This window comes from Struthio camelus, chromosome W (genome assembly GCF_040807025.1).
Source record: "Struthio camelus isolate bStrCam1 chromosome W, bStrCam1.hap1, whole genome shotgun sequence".
Classification (NCBI taxonomy): Eukaryota; Metazoa; Chordata; class Aves; order Struthioniformes; family Struthionidae; genus Struthio; species Struthio camelus.
Window position 1 is genome coordinate 21,641,326 of NC_090981.1, and position 25,877 is coordinate 21,667,202.

The following is a 25,877-nucleotide window of genomic DNA, read 5'->3' on the forward strand; positions in this document are numbered from 1 at the left end:
CAAAGAGTAGATGTCTTTCTGCTTCCATTCCCTCAAAATAAGAATAGTGTATTTCAAAATAACCTGAATTGTCCTTTTGCATCCTCCTCTTTCAGACAGAATTCTCATTTTCTCCATCTTTTTTGCCACACACGTAAAAATTAAAAAAGCTTAACAAAAAGAGCAAATGAAATGAAAACATCTTTTGGAAATGCCTATCTTTACTGCAGATTCAGCTCAGCTGCTTGACATCTGTTAAACAATATTGATATTATTTGAGCTGCTATTATTATTATTTTGAACAGATGATTAGTGTTCTCCCTGGTCCTGCTCTCTCCTAGGTGCATCTCCTGGGGACATATTTCTTTGTGCTGCTGTAAAGTGATCTAATGTATGATTCTTTCCCAGCGAATTGTGGGAGAACTTGTCTGTTTTTTGAGACATTAAGGGAAGCTGTGGGAAATTACAGAGAATACAAATAAAAAGCGGATGAATTAGCCACCTGGGCGCAAGTGGTCCAAACTTGGCCTGAACTAGGTCAGACCAGCTGGCAGGGCCAGGGAAGGCATCCAACGGAAGTGAATCAACTTCCAAGCAAAGCCTAAATGAAAATTCAGCTTGATTCTACAGTGAGCACATATCCCTTGGATAAATATGGGAGCCTAGCTCTGTAAGGTGCTAGGGATCATCAATTTTCATTGATTTGAAGAAGTGAGATCTCAGCATCTTATAGAACAGGATCAAACACGCAAACAGGACATAATTAACAGAAATAGAATGTACTATACAGCATTTTCCCCACTGTGTTTATACTATAATATTTCACAATGTAAGCTTCTAAGGCTTGTAAATAAAAAGTGGCTAACAGCATCCACTGGATACTAATTGTAGAAGATACTGCAATTTTAACTCTGCATATATTTTAATAAAAACCTGAACCTACAGCATATATCACAGGCTAGCTTTTAAAAATACCTTATTTTCTAGCAGTTCTCATGTATTTAGTACTGTCTGTCTTATTTCACCACCGAACTCACATTTTAGAAGCCACTCACTGTTTACCATCGGGGTAAGAGCTAGTGTTTGGCCTTTTTTATAACCAACACTATAGGCGTAAAACCTGGCTGAGATACCAGTTGCTATGTTGCCTGACGGGTATTTTGTTTTAATGACTGTATGTGTCAAGTCTGCACATTATTCGTGGAGACTTTTGCTCATTTTAAAATATGCTTTTCTAAAGTGTTGAAAGTAGTCAAAAAGTAATGATGTAGCTGTGAAGCAGGCTGCTAATCTTTTCATGTTTTGATTCAGAGGTATCGACATACAAAGAGGCATGTCCCAAGGCAATGACTACTCTTATTTCTCACTGATGTAGCACCAAAAGAGAATAAAATACTTAACAGAAAGCTTAAAACAAGCTACAGTCCTATGATAACCAGCTTCTCTTTGGACTGAATGGGGGTATTTGCAAACCACTGAGCTAGTCCTTAATTTTTTTTTCTTTCTCCCACTTTCTTCCTCCCATTTCCCCATTTGGTCTGTAGCTTACCTTGTACGGAAGTGATGTCAGGCTTTTTGGGTTCTGGCCTTCTCAAATGCTTGGGTAGCATGTCGTTCTCCTGATGCCATTTTTTCAAGCATTGTGGCTCATGGATACTAATAGATTTTGTTCCATACTCACGGCCACATATATAACAAATAACTGTTGGTGGCCGTCTTGTCACTGGTGGCTGCAAATAACAGTTGTAATGAAGAATCAGCATTGTTTTCAACATTAATTTTGAACCAGAATAACTCTAAATTAATGAAATGAATGAATGAAAACAATCATGCTGAAAAAGAAACTGCTTCATATCTGTGAAATCACTGATAATGTTCCTATCAGTTTCAGTATATCTACATTCAGTCCTGAAGCTTGCAAGAGATATTGCATCATTAACTGACCATTTGGAACAGGTATGCTCCTTCTCCAGATATTGGTCTGAACACTCATGTGTGTCACTTAATTAATAGCTATGTAACTCTGTTATTTTTGCACAAGTTCATGAAAATGCTGACTTACCACATTCAGAGAGAACTCCTCTGCTTGATCAAGTTGCTGTGGTACAGTGACAATCTTAAACATTTAAATCCTGTTTTAACTACTGAACAGAAGGAATACGGAAAGTGACAATAAAACCTTCCTCAGCTGAACTGCTGATATGCTAATCCAAGAGCAGAAAGACCCCATCTCCACGCAGAACACAGTTAAAGCATCATGTCAGGCCTCAGCATCTCTCTTAAGCCAAACAGTGACAGCAACTGTGATAAATTTGTGATCATGGGAACTAACTGTGTTACTTCTGCCACAGATTGGTTAACTCGTAGAATTCTTGGCCGTGACAGATTAAAACCAATCCAGGACATTTCAGGATTGGGGGCAAAAAAAGGAACTGTTGTTTGTTTATCCCAAAGAACTCTGTGTGAATCTTGCTATGACTTCAGTGAGAACAGAACTGGGCTCTAAGCAAGTCATTGTTTCTGTACTGCAGATCTGCTTTTGTTTGTAGAGAAAAAGAGAAAAAAAAACTCAACCTCCAACCCAGAAATACATATTCTAAGCTTGAAAAATATATAATTACTGTGGCATTGCGAATTATGGACTAAACTATGTCTTTAGGCACATCCTGCACTAGGCGTGGTAGCAGCGTAAAGCAGAAACATACTGCAAAGATATCATTTTGAGGCACATCGATGATTCCTGCAACTGTCAGAATTTCCTTCATTCTTGGTTGCAGAATACCAGTAAAAGACTACCTATTTCCTGTCTTTTTATTAAAGGTAAAGGGAGAGCCATGCCAGACCAAACATGGGAGACTTTTCTCACGTAAGCAAGGGAGGTGGAGATTTCATTTTTTCCCTCTGCTGTATATGACAAAAGCATAACCTATTCCAATATTTATGACTCTGTCAGCCCATCAGTGTAGTCAAGAAATTCTAGGCAGCTCTTCTTGCATTTATGCTACAGTCTGAAAAAGTCATTAGTGAATAATCTCCATAAGCTTTCTTTCCTGCATCACACATGTAAACTCTATTATATGAAGAAATAATACTCTACAAAGCGTCCTTTTGCTGGGAAAAGTTCATAGAATTACAGAACAGTTCAGGTTGGCCTCCTGCTCAAGCGGTGTCAACATTCTCTGCAAGCTGACCAGGATCATGTCCAGTCAGATTGTGAAAATCTCCAAGGATGGAGACTCCACAACCCCACTGGGCAACCTATTCCAAAGTTTGACTAAAAAGTTTCCAATACCTAGGTATTTACCTGAGACATCTCTCTATTCTCTCAGCCTCTCCAAATATGACAGATGCTCCTATGCCTTAATCATCCTCATGGCCCTTCACTGGCCTTCCTCCAATACGTCCATCTCTTTCTTGCAATGGGGAGCCCCAAGCTGGATCCAGCGCGGCCTCACCGCTGGTGCCGAGTAGAAGGGAAGGATCACCTCCCTCAACCTGCTGGCAGCGCTCTTCCTAAGGCAGCCCAGGATGCCGATGAGCTTGGCCGCGAGGAGGCATCGCTGGCTCACGTTCAACTTGCTGTCCACCACGACGCCCAGATCCTTCTCTGCAAAGCCGCTTTGCGGTCAGCCCGCCCCCAACCTCTGCTGGCGCGCGGGGCTATTCCTCCCCAGACGCAGGAGTCTGCGCTTCCCCTGTTTCCACTTCATGAGCTTCCTCCCTGGCAATTTCTCCAGCCTCTCGAGGTCCCTCTGACCGGCAGCGCAAACAACTGCTTTAGCGGCCACTCCTCCCAGGTCTGCATTGTCTGCACACTTGCTGAGGGTACCCGCTGCCCCACCACCCACACCATTAACAAAGATGTTAAACAGCACTGGCCCCAGGATCGACCCCTGGCGGGCACCTCTCCGGACTGGCCTCCAGCTGGACTTTCTGCCGCTCCTCATGGCCCTTTGAGCTTGGCGATTCAGCCGGTTCTCAGTCCGCCTCACCGTCCTCTTATCTAGCCCACACTTCACCAGTTTGTTCTATGAGGATGTCGTGGGAGACGGTGCCGAAAGCCTCACCAAAGTCAAGATGAACAATACCCGCTGCTCTCCCCTCCTCCACCAAGCTGGTCATTTCACCACGGGAGGCTAGCAGGAGGGTCAGCCGTGATTTCCCCTTCATAAATCCACGCCGACTACTCCCAAACACCTTCTTGTCGCTCATACGTTGGGAAAGGGGTTCCAGAATGAGTCGCTCCATCCCCCTCCCAGGGATCGGGGGGAGGCAGACCAGCCTGAGTCATGTCCTCAGGAACCTCCCCGGATGGCCAGGACTTTTCAAAGATCATCGAGAGAGATGACATCAGCCAGCTCCCTCAGCCCCCATGGGTGCACCACAGCGGGTCCCGTGCACCCATCTATCTCCAGTTTGTTTAAACGTTCTCTAATCTGATTCTCCTCCTCCACCGAGGGCAAGTCTTCCTCGCCCTGGAGTTTCTCACTGGTCCCCGGGGCCTGGGATTGCCGAAGGCTGCTCTCACCAGTAAAGAGCACAGTGAAGAAGGCACTGAGTACCTCAGCCTTTTCGGTGGCCTTTGTCAACAGGTTCATTTCACCACGGGAGGCTAGCAGGAGGGTCAGCCATGATTTCCCCTTCATAAATCCATGCTGACTACTCCCAAACACCTTCTTGTCGCTCATATGTTTTGATCTCTCCAGATCCTGACAGGGATGGGTTTTGTGTTGCGACTGAGGGAAACCAGCCTTGCACCTGAACAAAGGATTCTGTTTTCCAAGTTTAGCATTTAGTTATGCTAAATTGATATTTAGTGAAAAAATTTGTTTTCAAAACCTGTTCAAGCAGAAATCCTTATTTTTTTGCAACTTTCACAATTAAGAAAAGGAAAGAAACATTAGCATAGACCAACATTAATTAAAATAAATCAGATCACTATAAGGGTGGAATGATTTTTGTCAGAAATGTAGTGAGTTTGAACCATCACCACATATTAAATTTCATACACAAATCTTCTGCAAATACACTGTAAAACAAACAAACAAAAAAAACCCGAGGGAGAATATTCTTACAATTTGTAGTAACAGCTCATTCACTGCTTAACTGTGGAGTCTCAGGTAAGCTTAGGTAAGTTGTGCTTGGATTTTTTTTTTTTTTAAACAACTGATGGTATTCATCCTTCATCCTTTCTTTTTCTTTTCAGAGTGTTCCTACCTGGAATGTTACATATGGAGGCCTGCAGTTTGAAACTAAACTATTTTTGGAATCACTAGAATTTCCCAACCCAGACTACTCACAAGCTAGTGGCTAAAGCTCTCTGCTTGCAGCTTTGTTTTCACTTTTAAAAAGGATAGTAAGGAAGGTCTGTTCCTGAGGAAATGTGTGTTTTTATAAAAATACCTACAAATACCTGACGGTGCAGTTAGGTTTTCCTCTGGTGCCTCATATTTTCTTTTTTCTCCAAGACTGTTAAGTATGTCTGTGTTGCCATGAATGAAGTTATTTAACTCAGAGGGCTATGTAACTATGTATTTTCAATAGACCTGACATTACCTGAACTCAGCCCCAGGCTGCTATTATGACCTTACATGAGGTCAAACCCTCCCATACTGAACAAAGCTTTTAATTTCCTCTTAAGTACACCCAATAAGATTGTCTCCCAAGCTCTGCTCTATAAAGATGTATTATTTAGGACTGAAAGAGCACCAAATTCTTATTCCTTTCATTATCCATGATACTTAATGGGAGGAGGGGAGACTTCCTGATGCACACCACAGCTCTCATCATAGGCTTGAACTGCCCAGAGAACTGTGGATCAGAAAAGAGTAGTATAAATACTTAATGGCAGCATCATGTTATATGAAAGCAATCTTTTCCACTCATTCCTCTCTCTCTGACAAGTAAGAGGCATTTTGCATAAGGGTCAGAGAGAATCCATAGAGTGGCTCTCAAAACCATCCAAAGAAGCATTTCATAGCCTTCTGGAGTGCTTTCAGCTGCTGACTGGCCAAAACAGACTAATGTTAGGGCTATTTGTATGCTTATGTATGAAGCACAATAACAACAAGGTAATTCTGCCTAAGGAGGCAGGTAACTATAGACTTTATGCCACTGGAATCACTAGAATATCCCACTCTACTCCTGATGGGTATCTTTAAAAAAAAAAACAACATTGGTCTAGTGAACCTGGCATTTATGTAAATGTAAAAAGGCAGAAACCTCTATCCTTCACAAAAAAAAAATATGCAGTGAGCTTCATTCCAACCATTCATTCACTCTTCTGTATTTACAAATATATTTGTCACTAATCTTCTAAGAAGATGTTCAAAACTCCAACTGAGACAGGTGGGAAGTTTGTAATTGACCTCCCACCTTTCTTACAATCACAAGGCATCTTAAGGCTTTTTTATTTTACGCAGAGACTAGAGGACTTTATGCTACAGCAAGATATGGCACCAACATTTTGTTGTTACACAGGTTTTCAAGACTTCTGTATTATAATACAGAAAAGGGAGCTCACTAACACCTTTCTATTGTGTAGACAGTTAAAACACTAGGAAGAAAACAGCAGGTGGCAGCACCAGCTGCTAGTGATACATTTGACAAGATTTGAGAATTAAAGTTATCACCATCTGTTGTGCAAAAATTTGTAAAACATAGCCATAGAAAGTCATTAATACCCATCTACATAGGCAGTAGGAAACATTTTGGTCTATGACAGAATAACCAACACATTCTGCTCTAGTACAAGACATCGCTGAGTACGAGACATCACTGTCATTGTCTAAGGTATCACAGCAGAATCCAAATAGCATGCAAGAATCGAGATCTCTGAGGCGATGCAATCCTTGGGAGCCTATTAAGCATAGACTGTTTGCTTTACATAGTCAGGCATGATTAACTCAGATGCGTTTACGTATTCTAAGAGGTAGGATAGTTAGTGGAAGAGAAGGCTTAAGGAGGTTGTTGAGTCTCCAGCATTGAGGGTGTTTACGACGAAACCGAATAAGCATTTGTCAGTAATGATATTGGTCTAGTTGATCCTGCGCTTGCCAATGGAAAGAGAGCTCCAGGACAGAGGCACCTCAGCATAAGCTCTTGCAGTTGGAAAGGCAGAACACCCTTCACACAGACTATGATAGAATCAGTCAGCTCTATTTTTAAATTAAGGAAAATATAGCTTTTGAATTTAGAGCATCTTTCTTTATAGAATCAGTTTGACAGTAATTTTACAGTTCTGTTAAAATATATATACACTATTTGTTTCATTATTTCTTCCCTCTGACATACTGCTGGATCAAGACTTTAAAAGATGTTATTTAAATAGGTACTTAAATAATTTACTGATTCACATTCAGAGTAGATTTGTTAAGTGAAACATCGATTCCCTCCAATGTCTTTCTCCTCCAAGAATCCTGCAAAGTCTCTTGAAAAAATTCCCTCTGACCCTCTCCTTCATGTCCCACCAGGACACTATCTGAAGTAACATCAGCCCACCAAAAAGTGGGCTGGAAGCAGTTTTATCTGTATCATTCCCATTAACCAGGTCTAATCGATGCCTGGAGCTTGATGCTATTCCTGCCAGGACCAAAGCAGACTTCTATTTCATTACGCTATTAGTATAATTAATAAGCAACTGAGTAGTCGGTAAAGTGAGCAAAATTAAAACCATTTGCTGGAAAAAGACAGTGAAGACTGTACCGTGGGTCCAGACCTTGTTTCTCTACATAGCGTTATCTGTGGCCCTCTGTCAGCTTACTGCTTTTCAACATCCTGTATGTGTGGACCTTTCAGAACTTTTTACTGGAAGTAGACACCCTCATATAGAGAATTTAAAACTACAGAAAAGATGTTTCCTTTGCCTACTTCTTAATAGTAGTCCTCCAGTCCTCAACAGTCCACAGAAGCACAGGATATTTCTTTCACTCTTTCCACTCCTATCTCTGCTTTTAAACTGTACCTCTGTACAAAAAGGTGGGTCTAAAAATACTAAAATAAAGAACCTCAGAGAGGTAAAATCCATCTTCCCTTCTTGAAAGTCATCACTAGTAATAAGCTCCGTCAGAATCAATTATATCCTGCCTGCTGTGCAGCCTCATTAGTTCTGCTGTGATTGAAAAACTGACTGGAAGTAAATGAGGAAACCTGTTGTTCAGACACAAGGAAGAAGAAATTTTAATACATTTCATTCTGGCTCTGCAGAGCTCGCAGAAGGAAAAACTGGTAATAATGTTGTTGTTCAACAAGTCGGCAGATGTGACTGAACCCATGCAGGGAGCAGATATGTTGCGCAAGAGGGCAACATTTTTACAAAGTCATTCTCAGTGCCAGACCACACTCTAAACTTGTTTTTTGTATGTCACTGTAACTCTGGATATTTTTCATGATATTAAAAAAACCACTTTTTTCTTTTTTTAAATATATGAAATTCTGTGCAGAGGACAAACAACTTTGTTTCACTCATACGTGTTATCAGTGCCTTTCATTGTACAACCACCTTTAGAACAATACAAGGTTTTTGGTAAATGGTACAATGTAACGTGACACAACGGAAACGTCTACTTTCCTATAGCCATAGATACGTGTGCACAGTATTTTGCACTATTTGCATGTTCTATGAAATTTGTTAATGTATTATGAAAGATTTAGCTGAGATTTAGCGGGCCTCTTTTGCTATTATTTGTCAAACAGTGGCCTCAAATGGCATAATATAAACATATCTCACATTGTCTTCATTCTCACATTAGGTGGGGTAATGCTATTATCTCCATTTTATTCAGGAACCGGAAAACTGAGAAACAGCATGTTTAAGGCGTTGACTTTTAAAACCTTTTCAGAAGTGCTCTGTATAGCACTGCATTGCTTTGGTAACAGACAGCTAAACCCCATTTTCAGAAGAAACGCAGGCCATCAGGAGTACTAGACCTAGTGAAAAAAATCAGGCTATTTATTTTAGACACCAGGCCTAAATTTAGACATCTATCTCTTTACAAAACTCCTGGCCAAAGAGAGCTCGTGCGGAAACAAGTGCAGAACAGATATGCCATTTTCCAAAACTTCATGTAGCTTTTGGGTAATGTGAATCAGCTTCTTTATTCTTGGATCTTGAATCAAATTCAGTGGAAAGAAATGTGCAGTGTTATTTATTTTGTTGTTGTTACATTCCGAGTTAACTGTCTTTTAACATGCAGTCCTCAGTAAACTAATGTTCCATGCCAAGGTTAAGAATAATGGTAAAAAACAGAAAATCACTGGAGTGCTTACAGGACAAGGAGACATCATATCTCATGTTAACTAAATAAAAACGCCTAATATCTTCTAAAATATGTAACATTCAAAGCTTGCTTAAGCAGCTCAGCAGAATCTATTAATGAACTATATCACACAGTGGTCCCTTTTGGGGATATGGCTCCACAGCAACACAGAGTATGAGGACCTAGCTATCCCCTTTCAACAGGAAAATCAAAAGGAACAGAAATAAACGATTCAAGAATCCTATAGTTACTTTTATGCATACAGTATTCCCCTCTCCTCTACTTACTATTCAGCAGAGAAATACTTCCATGGAACCAAAAGATTGTTCTGAAAGAAAGTGGTTTTAAATTTTGAGTTTTGATGAGAACCCAGTCTCCCCTGGAATGCCTAGTATCAAAACCCATTCAGACCACTTCACACAGCCCATACTTCGCAGTTTACCTTGTCTGATATGGCTGGCGCAGCCCCACTCTTCTGTTGACCTTCACCAGATAGATCAGTACCTGCTGAGTCAGATCCAAAGCTTGGGCCTTTACCAGATTTATAGGGTTTAGAACTTGACAGCCCCACACCGCTGTTATTTCCTTTGCAACTCCTTTGGTGCACAGTGAGACGATCAGGAAGGAAAGTCCTGCCACACTTTTCACAAGGCAAGAGCTGGGCTTGAGCACTCTGATATGCTGCCTCATTTTCAGCTGCAGTCAAACAGGAACCATGAGTAGGGGCCTCAGGTCTCCTGGGCTCTGCTCTTCGCAGATGCTTTGGTAGTTGATCATTTTCAATATGCCACTTCTCCAGACATTGGGGTTCATGTATGGAAATAGACTGGGACCCGAATTCTCTGCCACAGATATAACACACTCTAAAGCCAGGTCGTCTTGGTGGGATGACTGGTCGATTCAGTGGAGTCTGAGACATGTTTGAAGAATCTGACTGTTTTGATATTATTGCAGTACCTGGTCGTCTTTTCTTGGGGCTAGCTTCTAGATGCACTATTTCTGGCAAAATTATGCCAAGATCTGACACGCTGGATGTTGAAACCTGTTCTGAAGGCAAGATGGTAGAGATATTAGCAGAGGCCTCCCCGACACTTAGCAGAGTTTTATTGGTTTTGTTTGCACTTTTTCTTTACATTGTTTCCAAGAAGGATACAACATTTCAAGAACCCGCTCTTCTACACAGATAGGGCTTGAGAAAGGCTGTCATTCGGCATGATGCTCCATCTTGTTAATTTATTTTTGTGGACCTGAATGTGCTAGAGACTTTAAAGCTGGAAAACTGCATCTAATGGCCTTTTCAGTAGGGAAAAGTGTTTCTGTGTGTTTTTGTTTTGCCTTTTGGTTTTATATGATACTGAGACAAATTCAATTAGTATAATTAACAAATTTCACCTCTCTTTTTAAAGTTAGCAACCAGTGGTTTTTCACAAGGGTCAGTTTACCTTACTCTGTTACATTTTTAAACAACGGACAAATAACATCAAATATAACCTACCCCTAATCATCAGCTGCACAATATAAACCTCAAGCTTCAGACTTGGAGGCTGCAAAGCCATGAAGGAGATAAAAAGAAGAAGGGTTTCCACAGACTTAAATTGCTAGAATATATCTGGCTTTGAGTATAATCAATATGATTTATTTTCAGTTACTGATAGAACTGTTACTTCCACCACAGTCTTCAATTTCTAAACTATTTATTTTAATAGTTAGATATCATTTCCCAGTCTGTGGAAAAATGCAAAGAAATCCCTCTGTGGAGGGACTGATGTTAATGTCCAGTCTCCAAAGGGACAGCCAATTAGCAAGGAAAATCTTCCCATTCAGTAGGCTGAAGGAAGTTATTAGGACCCTCTACTCACCGGTTGTGAGGTGGTTTCTATCTCAAACACTCTGTCCAGTCTTAGGCCGCCCAGTACAGGAGCCACATTAATAAACACAACCAGTTCTCATTAAGGGCCACTAAAATGATTTGGGGCTGAAGCACACAACACACGAGGAGAGGTCGAGGGCACTGCATTTGTTTAGTCTCAAGAAGACATGACTAAAGGGGGATCAAACAGCTGTTTTAAAATACCTAAAAGGGTAATTATAGAAAAGATGGAGCCAGACTCATCTGAGGTGTACACAGGGGTAGAACAAGAGACAATGGTCATGAACTGCAGCAAGGGAAATTCCCACCGCATATACAGAAAAAATCCTTCATTGTGAAAGTGGTCAAGCATTGAAAATAGGGCTCTCCCTCTTTGGGGATTTTCAAAACTCAACTGGACAAAGCCCCAAGCAAACTTGTTCTAACTTTGAAGCCAGCCTTGCTCTGAGCAGCAAGCTGTACTATGTGACTTTCACGGTCCCTTCCAAACAAAATTGTTCTAACATTATATGTGTCTCCAAGGTCTCCTCATAACGCTTCAGTATACGTTTCCATTTTCTCCTAACTCAGCAGGAATCAAATTTAAGGTCATCTTGCATGACTCAGCACCATGCCAATTACAGGCTGTCATTTTAATCTTTGATTCCTGCGAAACAAATTTACCTTTGACAGAAATCTGCAGGTAGCCTGAAAGCCATCCAAACAAAACCATTAAAATATGGCTTATTTGATCTTCCTGATTCTCTAGGATGGACTGGACTCCATTACAATTTGAAGGTCCTTCCATCTCCACAAGTCGAATAGGAGGACTAAATTCCACCCTGCTATAAACCTGTGGACTTTATTAGTTTCAATGGTAGATGTATACACACATCCGCTCATGAAGTCAAACTTAAGACTTCTGTGTCTAATGGTTTATATGACTGGTTTACATAAACAAGGTTTATACAGTTCTATGACAGGAATAGCACTATTCTCAACTTAAATCTAATTAAAAAAGGAGATGTGGACCTGTGTTCGAAATTAAAAATCCAGGACCCTTCCTGTTTACATGAGTCTAAGGCTGAGGTAGCTATGTAGCAGCCGAACAACGCTGATGTAAAATGGGAAGTGAGAAGAGAATCAAACCCCTGTGGTACAAAAGATGAATGAAAAAGACTTGAGAATTTGATCTCTCATAAAACTGGTTTTGCACTGAAATGTCATTTGATTACATTTGGAGTCTATTGCACTAGAAACAATATGTACCTTGTCTCAAGACAATACAGGAAATCTTGACTATTCAAGATGACCTAAGATTTTTATTTTGAACAGTTTTGCATATGTGATATTTAAACCAATATCTTACTGAGAATTACTTTTTATCTCCATGACCTCCTTCTTTCAAGCATTTCTGATTCAGTGTTTACTGGAAGACAAGATCATGACCACAGATGCAACAAACTTGAAAATCCAGACAAGTTACTGGCACATGACATTGATTCTGTATAAAAGAAACAAACATAAGACATGTAAAGTAAATGACTAGATAAATTTTGAGCAACTATATTGAAATGGACTTTAAATTCATAACAAAATTACAGAATCAAATTAGCAGTGAGACTTGGATCATAATACAATATAAGTCAGCAAGAGCAAGAGAAACTTGCTATAATCCCTCAACATAAGGTAAGTCACTATAATTTCTGTTGGGTCTTCCATGGATACTTAAAGGAGTTACAACAGCTCCAAGATAAAAGCCTTGGCCTCGTATTTTGTTCAGTTGAGTCCTATATAATATTTGGATACCAATGAAAATGCAAAGGCCTGATGAAGTTGTGTTTTTGAGTTCAGAATTCATCTTTGGTCTTGAATTCAATTTTGTAATATGAGGTTTTGGAAAATGATTTTTTCTTCTGTTTGGCAACTATGAAAACAGACTTTTAGGGACAGAAGTAAATGTTAGTTTTTACTTGTGTTAGTACACCACAGCCTAGTTAGTTCTGGGAGCGGAGGCTAAAATCTCTCCTGAGTCACCTACCAGTAAATGAATTGAGAGCTGTGTTCCAAACAGAGGCCAAATTCTTGAGCAACAGCTATTGAAGATGTGCTTTATTGATGGAAAAGATGAATAAGAAAGGAAGAGACAAACAGCTTGACTTACAAGTCCCACCTGTAACTTACAAGTTCTGCTTGTAAATGTAGCAAAACGTGCTGTGCCAAGGAAATGCAAGCATGGCAAAAATAGGACCTAAATTGCACAACTATGACATACTGTTTGTACTGTTATTTTTCAGAGTTGAGGGAAGCTTTAAAAGCTCTGTCTCTCAATATTCTTAGCTTTTAACTTAAAACTAACAAACAGGTATCATATTAATTGCTTAAATTATAATTGTTACTGCAGTGTTTGTAAATTCAAAGACATCTATAGGCTAAAAGAGAACTATTATCTGCCTTTGCCAATTTCAAACACAGACTGAATATCCAACCAGCTTTCAGTGACAATCCTGCTTTGCATCTGTATAGTCTTAAGTTGCTTTACATGTGCAAAGCATCAAAGACTAACTACAGAAGAGAAATTGGTAAGCAGAAAATAAATGACCTGCCCAAAGCTGAAGATGAAGATCTGAACCAAGTGTTTCCTTATATTAGTTCTATGCAGCAAACACTAAACCTATTAAAATAAATAGACTGAAAATGAATCATATAAACCTTATTTACGCTACATTAAAAACCCTTGTACCTTCACTGTGTTTAAAACTAGAAGACCTCAAAGCTTTTTACAAATATGAATGAATTGTGCTGTACAACACAGATGTGAAATAACTACTCTGCTTAACAAATGAAAGTGACTTATCCAAAGGCTTGTTGCACATGGTTAGACATGTCAAAAATAAAATCTTCATCTCTGACTCTTAGGCCTCAGCCAAAACCAGAAGATATTTCTCTTTTCTAGTGCATCCAGAATCTGGCCTGGGACCAACATATGACAGTGACCTTTTAATGCCTTTTTTGCAAGCTATTTTCTGAGTCATAGCTTTCGCTGTTTGTAAATTCAAGCTTGGGGAATTTTTACTTACAGGGTTTCTAAGGACTTACATCTTCACGCTTGGCACTATGGTGAAGGTGCCTTTGCCATGACTTAGAAAAACCTTACCAAAAAAGCAAATCAAAACAGAAACACTTCAGACAGGACTCAGGACATATTTTGCCCCAGACGTTTCAGCAGATCCTATTTCCTTCAAGCATTTCAGTTTTGCAATTTGCAGTCTGTCCCTATATATGAACAAGCTTGTGTTGTATCACATAAATGCTCCTTTATCGCAGAGACCAGGCTTTGTGCTGGTCTTCCCACTATCAGAAAATGAAGTTTAGACTGTAAGCACTTTAGAGTAGGGGTTATTGTTTTACAAGTACACAAAATAACTAGCAGGCTAGCTTTAGACATAAGTGAGCGGGTAGTTGCATAGGCAGGTGGCTGCCAGAGACAGCAAGGTCACCATTGTCTACTTTATCTATAAGAAACAGCTGATTGCTGCTTATTTTGCCACCAAAGATAGAGTCAAGGTGTAACAGCCACTGCTCTGGAGTAGCAGGTCTTTCTTTGATGTAAGAGGCCCCTGCCCTTATCAAAAATTCCAAACTTTATCTCAAGCCCTCCCCAAACTTTTGGGGGTTCTTTATGTACAAAACTTACCTATGCAGAAATGCCTCTGACCCATCTCAGATTACTCCACTGCCACTGATCAACCTGAATCTGCCCTGAATCTCCTCACTGCTCTTTCATCATGTCACTCTTTGGTCCTGCTCAGCAGCCATTTCTCCTTGTCCCTCCTATCTGAGCCACTTAACTACAACCACATGTTGAATTGCACTACATCCAAGGACGAAGACAAAAATTTTGTCCATAACCTTGAGATGACAAACTTTGGCTATGCCACTGAGAAGCCTTGAGCTGGTTCTGTTCTCTCATTAGAGATGCTAGGTGATACCAAAAGAACATAGCTAACAGTGAAAAAGTGAGTTATCACCAGGTTTACATGATAGTCTTCATGCTGCCTGTCCTACAAAGCTGTTTAGTTTCCTGTAGTCACACTTTTAGCTTTAACATTCACCTGATTATATATTCCAGGGACATATGTGACACTTTCTCATTTTACAAAATCTCCTGTGAAGCTCAGATTTGCTTGTTCACAAATTGAACGATGGGAAGACCATCGGAGCCAGACTGTGATTTGTACTAGAACAATTCTCTGTGAAATATTAATTTTGTAGCTAGCTGGTAAAAATAAAATTCTTGAGGGATAATACATAACACCACAGTCTATTGAATGATATTGTAAAGGACACAGTTGTAACATCCTCTCATTTCTGAAGGTAGTGGATATTCACATACTGTTTGTCAGAAGATACACAAAACTTTATCATTGAAATTTTTATCTCAGATATCAAAAACCTTTTCTGTCCAATACCTGTACCACGTATAATTGTGAAACATCCAGTGGAAATCATATTAAAACTAACAGTCAAAGCAGTTTGGACAGTAGCAATTAATAATACACAGACAGCTAGCTGGCTCCAGAGTGGTGCTGTCCTATTTTAAAGAAATAACTTTTGTCCCCACCAGTGAAGTCCCCGTAGTGCAAAATGCGTTTTCCCTTTACTCTTTGCTGTGTAGAAAATATCAGATAAGCTAGTCATACAACAAATCCAAAGGCCTCTTCCTTGTTTTAGAAGGTCTAAACTTTCTGACCTTGACCTTACAAAAGGCTGACCACTTCGCACCACAGATTGCTGCTGCATGAATTTGCCAGTCTCAGCTAGTTAAGAGTACGTGATGCAGTTAGGCATGTGGTTCAACAGTTTGTAAAATTTAAATTCATTTGCAAACTAGCAGATAGGCTGCTCTACTGCAAGGTCTTTTCAAAGACTGGGAGAGTTTCCAAAGAGGGTGGCCTATCGGATGAATCCAAGTTGGGAAGTAGCCAAGCTCTTTAGGAGGATGAAGGGAATGGAGAGCCAGGGAAACATTAAAGGGTCATGAGGAGAGAGGAGATAAGGGTTACTGCAGGGTCACAGGAAGGGAGCATCAGAAAGTTCAAATACATTTCAGGGAACTTCTGACCTTTGCAAGAGGCTGCACTGCTAGCTACATGTCCCATTTACTCATCTATGTCAGAAAGATACTTTCTGTTACCCGAGACCATTTTTAAAGCAACAGTGGACAAGAAACTGACTGCCACGTGAAGAATGTTAGGTGACTAAATCTATTAGTGTTAAGAATGAATCAGTCAATAAAAGATGCTATAAACAACCTATTAACAATATAACCTATTGTTAGATTTCCAAACTTGCTGTTATAAATACTTCATAACAGAATTATGCTTCCTTGTGGGGATTACACCATTTGGTCTACATTTATTCCTGCCAAGTTGACCGTTATTATTTGGAAAGTTCCTATAAATTCAGTGTGAAATGAAAATGCATATGAGCAGTTCAAACCCTCTTTTCTCAAGTTCAGTGATAAAGGCACGGAAATAAGTTAGGATTGGGATTTAACATTTTGTTTAAAAACATTATAAAACTTTGGGTTTTTTTTTTCTTTTAAAAATGTTATATGTTATTTAATAAAGTGAGAAGACAGAATTGGTCATTGTATACAGCTATTGGGAAATATTCGTCTCCTCTGCAGTTCCACTGAATGCAATACTAAAAAAAAAAAAACAAAAAGAAAAAAGAAAAACCATGAATTGCAATGACAGGGCATTTACAAATAATGGATTCAATTTAATTTAAAGCAGCTGAAATACAATGGCTTGTTTAGCATCAGGCTGAGAGTTTCACTTTACCCAAAATAGAACAGAATCAGAAGACTGCTAGTAGTTCAGTAGTTCTCTTCTTGTCCCGAAAGGAGAACAGGAACTCTTGTACACTTTATTTTTAAGCTTACCCCATGCAAAAATTGCAACAACGGCATTATTACCCAGGCTTTAGTAACATTGTCTTCTTCTAGCAGCCATGTGCGAGTCAACCTATAGGTGCAAGTTTCTTCCTTCAAATGGCCTTCTTTGTGTCTTCTTTCATGTCAGTGTTGGAACTTGGAAACAAAGTTGACACATACGTTTCCTATTTCCTGTATGCAGCTCTTCCTGAAGAGCGACCCTTTCTGTTTCTCATCTCTCTTGATTCTCTCATGCAAACAATTCCTCAAAACCCATTATCGGGTCATTTTGCAAGCCTAGATTCCTTGAATGAACTGAACAAAACGTACTTGCGCTAGCTGGGGGATTAAATTGTTTGCTGTTGCTGTTTCCAACAAATCCTCAACACTACTGCTTTTGACTTAGCAGGAATTCCACATGGAGGCTTCTTGATTGAAAAAAAACAGAGCTTACCTTGTAGAAGAACACATTGCATGAAGCCTCCTGCTGCTAGAACACAAATGTGCTTATTCAATGGGCAAAATACAGAATTGGTTGTGAAAATCTGGGGAATCTGTTTATATACAGCCTACGAATGCTGGCATCGCAGCCTGTTCATGTGAAGCTGTGTCAAGACTGTAAATTCCATTTTAAGTATGTGGCTGGGTTGCATTCTCTGTTCCCCTTTGCCTCCATAGAAAGGGACAGGACAAATCCTTACAATAAACACACGCAGAGCTAAAAAACACAGGTCACAGAGCTTTCAAGCTTATACTGCTCAAAGAAGCAGCCATTGCGTATCCTTGACTCCCTGTAAAGGCAAAGCCAATCTTCAATTCTGAGCACAGAAGAAAGGACCATAAATAAGTTATACAAATAGTGGGAACACCCACTTCCCTTACTATTTGATAAACCTATGAAAGAGATTCATAAAATGTACTTCCTTGAGATGGCAGTGGCTTAACCTCCAGGCAGCTCTTTGGAGAGCTCCTCTATACTTGCAGAGGGCTTACAGAATCAGCAGTCTCATAAATGAAGTACAGGAATGTCTGTGTGGGTTGCTCTGCTAAGGGAGTGTATGAAAGGCCACACAGATACACTACATGAAGGGGGAGCATATGGCTCCAAAATGGTGGCACCCAAATACAATAGCCTGGTGAAAAGTCCAGCTACAGATCTGTCTGTCGTGTCATAAACGAATAAACTAATATTAGCTTACAAGAGAGATACTGGTTAATCCACCATCTTGGATTCAAGAGTTCCTGGATACGTCAGCCATTATTTATGCAAATACCTACTGCACTGTAAGACGGCCTTCCCTTTGTTTCCCTTCAACACTACATTTGAGCTTGTCTACTCACTCTGTCTCTTCATTACCCAGTGCTTAAAGTCGTAAGTTCTCCACCTGTGACATCACAGTTACTGCTGTGGGGATCAATCCATAAAGGTGACTTATTTAAACTGAACTAAGCTCACAAGTATTCTGAAAGAAAAATTATTTCACTTAGTTACACCTATTTTCATTGTTGCAGAAATTAAAAATGTATCAAAGAATTTTAAATGAGAAACAACGAGCAACAGTTAATTGCACTACAATAGTGGCTAGAGATCCTGGTTTCTCAGTCTGGGCTGGACTACATAAAAATACAAAGGAGAACAACTCAGTCTAAGTGGACAAAAAAGACAGCGGGTAGAGAGAAAAAAAAGAAAAGAGAGATGAAGTGATCTGCTCAACAGAATGCACCTAGTCAGGAAGAGAAGAAAATGCATATAAGTTTTCTGACATCCAGTTGAGTGCCCCAATACCAAATCAGTCTGGTCCCAGGGTTTTCAAAGGCTGATCTCTAACTTTATAAAATGATTTTCGTTATGTTTACGTACGAAAGAGGTGTCAGAATGGACCAAACTTATGTCTTGTTTTGAGCCTTGCTTCAGGCTCCGTTTCCAAATAAAATGTTTTCTATGAGGCTTCCCATTATTCTTCAAGGGAAATCAAATGAAATTAAATGAATATCTCAAGCAGTATTTTTTCTTGTGCTAAATGTTGTTTTGAATTGCTCAGTTATAAATCATTTTAGAAATCTGTTAGGACAAAATACTTAATCATAAATTGGACAAAAATATTGGACAATTTACAGTATCTTACTGCTGGATCTGTTTTTCACTGAAAGATAAAAGGAAAAAATATTTTTATGTTTCCAACAATACTTTTAGCAAATTAACCACATATTAAAATCCTCACATTTTTTCAGCTCAGCGCACTGCATTTTCTCCAGAGCTCCTGGCTGGAGAAGTCTCTTCTCATTAGTATTAGAGACTAATTTGCTCCTTTAGTGATATGAAAAGAATAAACTATTATTTGATTAAACCTTAAGAAAGACCACTGAGATGTAGGAAATCCACAGGTGTCAGTTTGCTTTACCGTGTCAGAGGTGAGCAAAACCCATGTTTTTAAGCACTTCCTATCTCAAGAAGCTCTAAACACTCAAATATTGGCATGTACATGCACTTCTGGCAGCTGCAAGGCCCTGTAAGGCTCTAAACTGTAACATCACAGCAGCCTGGCTTAAATGTCTTATGAGTAATGCACACTCAGAAACATCCAAATATGAAGCTTGTTCCACCAGAGGATCAGTTGCACATATAGCAGCAACATCTCCCCAGTACATATCCACCTGCAGCCTAGAGGTTGGTGGTTACAACCATTAAACCTTCATTAAACATGGATGCAGTCAGCTGAGGACAAGGCAAGCATACTTGAAAATAAAGGGTTTAAAAGGCTAAAAACTCACTGCTTCCTGATGAATACAAACAGGCTAGAACAGACTTGGAGTTTTCTAATAAACATTATTCCCACTGGTAGGTGTTTATTTTTCAAAACTAAAACTTTCTTCAAAAAATGTATCTGCATCAATTATAAGAGAGTAAGAGAGAAAACATAAAGACGCATGTGCACAAAGGCTCATTAGAAAGCAAGTGAAGTAAAATCTATAGCCCTGAGGTTTCTATACGTTTTTTTATGGCAAACTTAAGGTGTTTATAATGGGACAACCAACCTAGTTAAAGGTTCCTGTAATCTTCCGCTGACCTACTTTAAGTGCCTATGTCTGTCTTTGGATCTGAGTCACTTCCTATCTAAAACTTTATGGGCCAATGCAAAATTCACTGAAGCCAATAGAAGTCATTGTATATTTGGCTTTTGAGACAACCGCACATATAATTACACAGTATACTTAAGTTCGTGATGGTCTTGCCAGAGAAAGGTGGAGACTGGTGCTAGTGAACCAGCAGTTCTCTCCATTACTTTGGCCTCCTCTGCCCAAATGTAAGAATTCCTTTGATTTGAAAGAAAATTTAACCCCCTCTGAGGGAATTACGACTACCGCTAGTTAAAATATAAGTAAAACGTTAAATATTTTCAGGTTAAAGAAAGTGCAATTTTTCAGTAATTTCAAAATTCTGGACCAGCTCCAACAATGCCATTCTCTTCAACCTTCATTTATGTTCTAGAAACAAGGTTCTTGCTTTGCATAAGTAAAGATAAATGCCATTTTTTTCTATTTCTGTTTTTGTGTGTATGAGGAAGTAAGGAAAGCTGTTTATTTGAGCTGAGCTGACTCCTGAATTCCCAAGTTTCTAGGAAACAGAATGCGTCTCTGAAAGATGCCATGTATTTATCCTTGCACCTATTTCCAAACAGTTCTTTACAGAAGGTACATTTTACTTAGCGATGCATGGTAAGCTTTCAGGATGAAGATTACCTTGTTTTTACTCAGATGCAATTATGTGATGAACTTGCCTCATTTTTTTTAAATCAATAATGTTCCCCTTCCTGCAAATGCCCATTTAGTCTTGTGCAAAAATGAGAGGAGAGGAATATATCAGCATAGATAGATTCCTAAATTGGTGACACTGAGGATATCAAGCACCACATTCTTAATGTCAATTGCTCCAGTAGAGCTGCGATATTTATCACTATATGAGTTGTAGAGAGCATACCAGCTATGTATCAAGTGATGAAGAGATTGAGTACGTTTCCCCTGCCTGCAGCAAAGGAGTGTGAGGGCAAGCTGCCACCAAGGCAAATGAGTTTACACAGCCCAAAGTGCACCACACGTACTTGCTACCTCAGGTGTCCCTGTTCAACACTTCCATTTCTGGGACTAACGTGTACAGAATCGGACTGGGAATGTCTGTGACTTTAAGGGTAAATATGCCTGCACAGTGGGCAATTTAGACAATAATTTCAGGAAAGGAGAGTGATCATTTAAAGAAAAAAAAATAAATGGATAGATCCATGCGTAATCAGACATGAGTCTATTTGATTCAAGACACAGCAGACAGGCACCTCAGTTTGTATAAACTATGACAAGATAGTGAAAATCAACAGAACAATAACGATTTACATCTGCTGAGAGCTTGACGCTAATAGGTAAGAGTGATTCAGTGAAGAAATGACATTTTTCTCAATAACCTGAATTACTACAGTTACATTACATAGGCTAAAAACAATCAGAAGGGATAAATGTTCTCATCTTTTGCGGCGTGAATCAACCCTAATCATTTTGCAATACAAAGAAACAGCTCCTGCTGATATATGACTCCATAAATAAGGTTTTTTGTACCTTTAGTACGAACAGGATATTCAGCTAGATAACCTTATCTACCATGGCAATTCCTAAGCTCACTAAGATATAGCAGTTATTAAAAATAATAGGAAAACTAAACAATAATGAGCAGAAAGTGAAGAGGAACAGAGAAGCGACATTGGGAACCTAGACAAGTACATGCAATTATCCAAAGTGGAAAATGGCTACAACAAAAAAACTAAGGATATCCTATTTCCTTTGTGAAATGTTGCTCATTCCTAACAAAAAAAAAAAAATCATTAAATACTCATTTTCATATCTTACATGAATAATACAGCACATCCTATTATCTTGCAGAACATTCAGAATGAAGTGACACAAAAGGAAAATGTCCACCTGCTAAATCTCTTATTACAGAAAGCAGTACTGTAGAATAATACCAAAATATTCATTATATCCAGCAGACGGTCTGAGGGAATTACAGCACAAGGCTATGAGTGCAACGGGCAGAACCTTATTTATAAAGGGTCTTGCTGGTGATGAATCTTAAAAACATCATTCTTTTACATTATTGTTTTTCTCCTCCAGATTAGATGGTCAGTCTTTTTTAATCAGTGTGAGAGGCCCTGGCTGATAAACTTCATCAAATCTTAACTAGAACTGTTGCGCTCTGGTGATTTGATAATTTGTTACATTTAACAGTGGTCTTCTTCCCAATTTATCTTTGAAACTGTTACTCATGTATCTGTTTACACTGTCTTGTTTCCTGTTTTATAATTCTTCAGATACCAGGATCTTATCAAATTCCATAAGCCAATAGAAAAAACATACAGAGCAGAAGCCTGAAATAGCTACAGATGTTTTGGGTTAAATGAAGAAACATGCAAAAAAAAGTAGGTCTAGGCTCTCTACTGCGTAACTGTAATTTCACCTGGTTAGAAATCAAGGCTTCGTATTGTAGATCAATAAAAATCAAGGAAATGGAAAAGTCAATTTAAAAAATTTAGCAATGAAGTCAATTATGTTAAACTAGAATTTGAACAATCATTCCACGAGCGTATCTTGAGAAGCAATGTTATATACATTAGCTTCAAGTTAAACTCGCTGGAAATTAAAACAAAGTATTCTCTTTCACTTGTGCTTTCCAAGTAAGATTTTTCTGCTTTCCAGGAATAGAACTGAATGAGGTCTTTCCTGTGATATGGGATAATCAGAATTATGTGCCAGGTAAGATGATCTTTTACACAGAGCAAGATTTCTAGCTTTCAGTATTCAAAATGGTTGTCCATTATGATTCTAATAGTACTTTTCTGCCTCTTAAAACACTCACATAAATGACGTCTATCAAGGAAAGGTATGTGGAATTAGGAAATTAGAACATCTGACCTGGTATATAACATTTACTCACATGCCATTTTTGCCATGCAGATCTCTACAGAGAGGAATTCCTGAAAATAAATGCATTGACCTTTCCATAAGCCTTTCTTACACTCCTAATACTACCAGCTGGCTGATCTGAAGGGAGCAAGTAACTCAAATCTTCACTCACCATCCTTTCTTCTCATTTATAATTAGGCCCATGAGATCTGCAGGAATCCTGTCTTTTGCTACTCAGGTGTCATGTACCGATGTAGTGGGAAGAGGACAGGATTAAGAGGATTTAATTATTTAATCTTTGTATTATCTTGGTTTGGAAGTGTTATCAGTATTATCACTTGAGTTTCACAAGGAAATCACGGTTCTGACAGATTATGTGATTTACCCAAGAGCACAATACAAAAACTGGAATTTGAACTCAAGTGCTCCCAGCTGCCCATGCCCTTTGACTACGCAGTAGAGTTTCTTTGACTTCTGGCCTGAAGAAAAATCACAATGCCTCTTTAACCCAATGATTTTCCTTTATTTTGACCCGAAAGATGGTCATAGGATAACTAAGATTCAATGCTTAGAAACAGAGAAAGGGTAAGCCTATTATTAACATTTTCCTAAGTATTACCTTTGCTTCAAAGAATGGATGAAACCCCTTACTTTCCTCGTGGTCCTGGCTTTTCTGATGTTGCGCTTTGAGCTGGTTTGCCCTTTATAGGAAAAGGCAAAGAGTAAAGTCAGGCGAATACACATGGAACAGATTTCCACCCCCATCCTGTAGGCAGAGCTTTTTTCGGCCTTACCTTTTTAACCAGCGCTTAATCCCCGCGGGCTGAGCCGCGGGCGCGGCGGTGGCCTAGCGGAGGCGCCGGGTGCCTGCCAGCCTGGGGAGAGCGAGCGTTTTCTGGTGCCATGGCAATGGACTCACCGCCTCTTGAGCAGCAGCGTTGCCCAGCAACCTGTCAACAAATGCAAATTTTGCAGGCTTCTCAGGCACGGATTGGCCAGTTTCATTGTTCGGTAACAGAAAAGGGGGAGGCGCTCTGGCCAGGCTCAGCCAATAAGAAGGAGCGTCAGGGAGGCTCCCAGGAGCCCGCTCTCTGCGGGCAGTGAGAAGGGGCTTTGCACCCCAAGATGAGAAGCGTTCAGCTGGAAGCGTCCCCAGTGGTGGGACTGCATCCATCACTAGGGGCTTCTCCCAAGCAGAGGCAAAGCGACAGGAGCTTGCGGGAAAGCTCAGCCAACAGCAAAGACTAAGCGCATAACGAACCCTAATGCCATCAATGTTTGAAAATTTCCCAAATTTAACTTTTGAAAGCTTGGTATTTTCCACAGAAAATAATTCTACAAAAATAATAATAAATAACTGCCACAAGAAACCACCCCAGGTGCTAACATTTGCAAGGTAGGTGTCCTCCTGACAGTGCTGAGTGCAAATCCATAGTGCTTCTTTCATTTTATCTCTTTCTACATTAAAAAACAAGCAAAAAACAACCCAAAGAGTCCTCAGTTACTGAAAACATGCACATACATAAGAGGCACGATTTACTTTGAGTCTGGGCAGCAACAACGTCTTATACTCTGCCAAGCAACAAACACCTACTGCAAACAGACTCTAGTACTAGCTTTGTACCGAAGCTGTGGGTGTGGAAATTCATGACCTATATTTTCATTGGTAAACATTAATTTGGTAAGGGGTATTCTATTGCACTTGATGATAATGGTCAGCAACTGATAGTCTGTTACTAGCGCCATTTACAGTATATGCCTCTCCTTAGTTGACTGAATTTAAGTTTTGCAACGCTTAACGGCTGAAGGTGTGATACTCAAGCTGCTCACAAGAAGAAACCACGGAAATGTCAGGGCATGTTAAATTCTTGAAGAAGCTGTGCATTTCCAAGGCTGACATAACAAAGACACTCTGATATTCTGAATGGCAATTTGTAATTGATATTTTAAGTGATCATTAATAACTTCCTAATTTAATACAATGCAAATTATTTAACATATTTATGTCATAACATATTATATAAATGGTGCAACATTTAGATCAGAATCGATTTTAGTTATGGAGCTATATTTATTAGAAAAATGATAACTATATTAGAAGAGAATAGGAGAGTTACAGAATCAAAAGGCAGGCAATACTAAGATTAAGGCTGCCCTTTGCTTCACGGATCTAAGAGAAAAAACATAATCGGAAATGAAAATATGCTTCTGTCTTGTAAACACTTACACACAAGCTTAAATTCACTTATGTATCTCAGGAAAAGATAAAAATATTTTTCCCTTGTAAGATTTTAGGTTGGAACCTGTCAGTGGCAGACAGATAAGAATGTTGTTTCTACTTCAGCTCTCCCAGATAACATTTCAAATGTCTGGAAACAGCATGGGGATTATCCATCATATAAGATTATTAGGAAAAGGAAAAAGTATTTAGTTTCTTCCTCTGAAAAAAAAATAGAACTACCTTTAGATCATTAGAAATGATGAAGAAAATAAACATTACTTCAAAACCAATTTAAAAACTAAATTCTAAACAGAAATATTTCACATTGAGGTGATGGAATATATTTTATATTACAAGAAAAGTCAGTAACAGAATAATACTTGAATAAGTTAATATTAATATAAAATACAGCATATTTTTAAATAAATCTATTCACATCAACAACATATTAGAAACGGGTGACAGTGTTCCACCTGAATTCCAGGCTGGCATGTTATATATGCAGGTTTGTGTGTGAATTTAGATGTTTGGATACTTGAAGAACAAAAATGGACAACTCTGAAAAATGCTTATTTTACTACATATGCCATACACGTGGTATTCAAATATCTAAACTGAACAAATCAGTGTTGCACCAATATGAGTATACTGCTTCCATATATATGCTTGTATATTGGCATGATG

General features: G+C 39.2%; 1 protein-coding gene across 1 annotated transcript in view; it reads right to left on the reverse strand.

Moving 5' to 3' along the window:
- Window positions 1-25,877, reverse strand: part of LOC138064047 (zinc finger protein 474-like) — an 85,568-nt gene that overhangs the window by 3,759 nt on the left and 55,932 nt on the right. The window contains exons 9-13 of the mRNA XM_068924775.1: window positions 23,767-23,922; window positions 23,592-23,673; window positions 12,465-12,589; window positions 9,679-10,283; window positions 1,529-1,709 (exon numbers count right to left, since the gene is read on the reverse strand). Coding sequence (XP_068780876.1) covers window positions 1,529-1,709; window positions 9,679-10,283; window positions 12,465-12,477 — 799 coding nt within the window. The 5' untranslated portion in view covers window positions 12,478-12,589; window positions 23,592-23,673; window positions 23,767-23,922. The remainder of the gene's footprint in view (window positions 1-1,528; window positions 1,710-9,678; window positions 10,284-12,464; window positions 12,590-23,591; window positions 23,674-23,766; window positions 23,923-25,877) is intronic.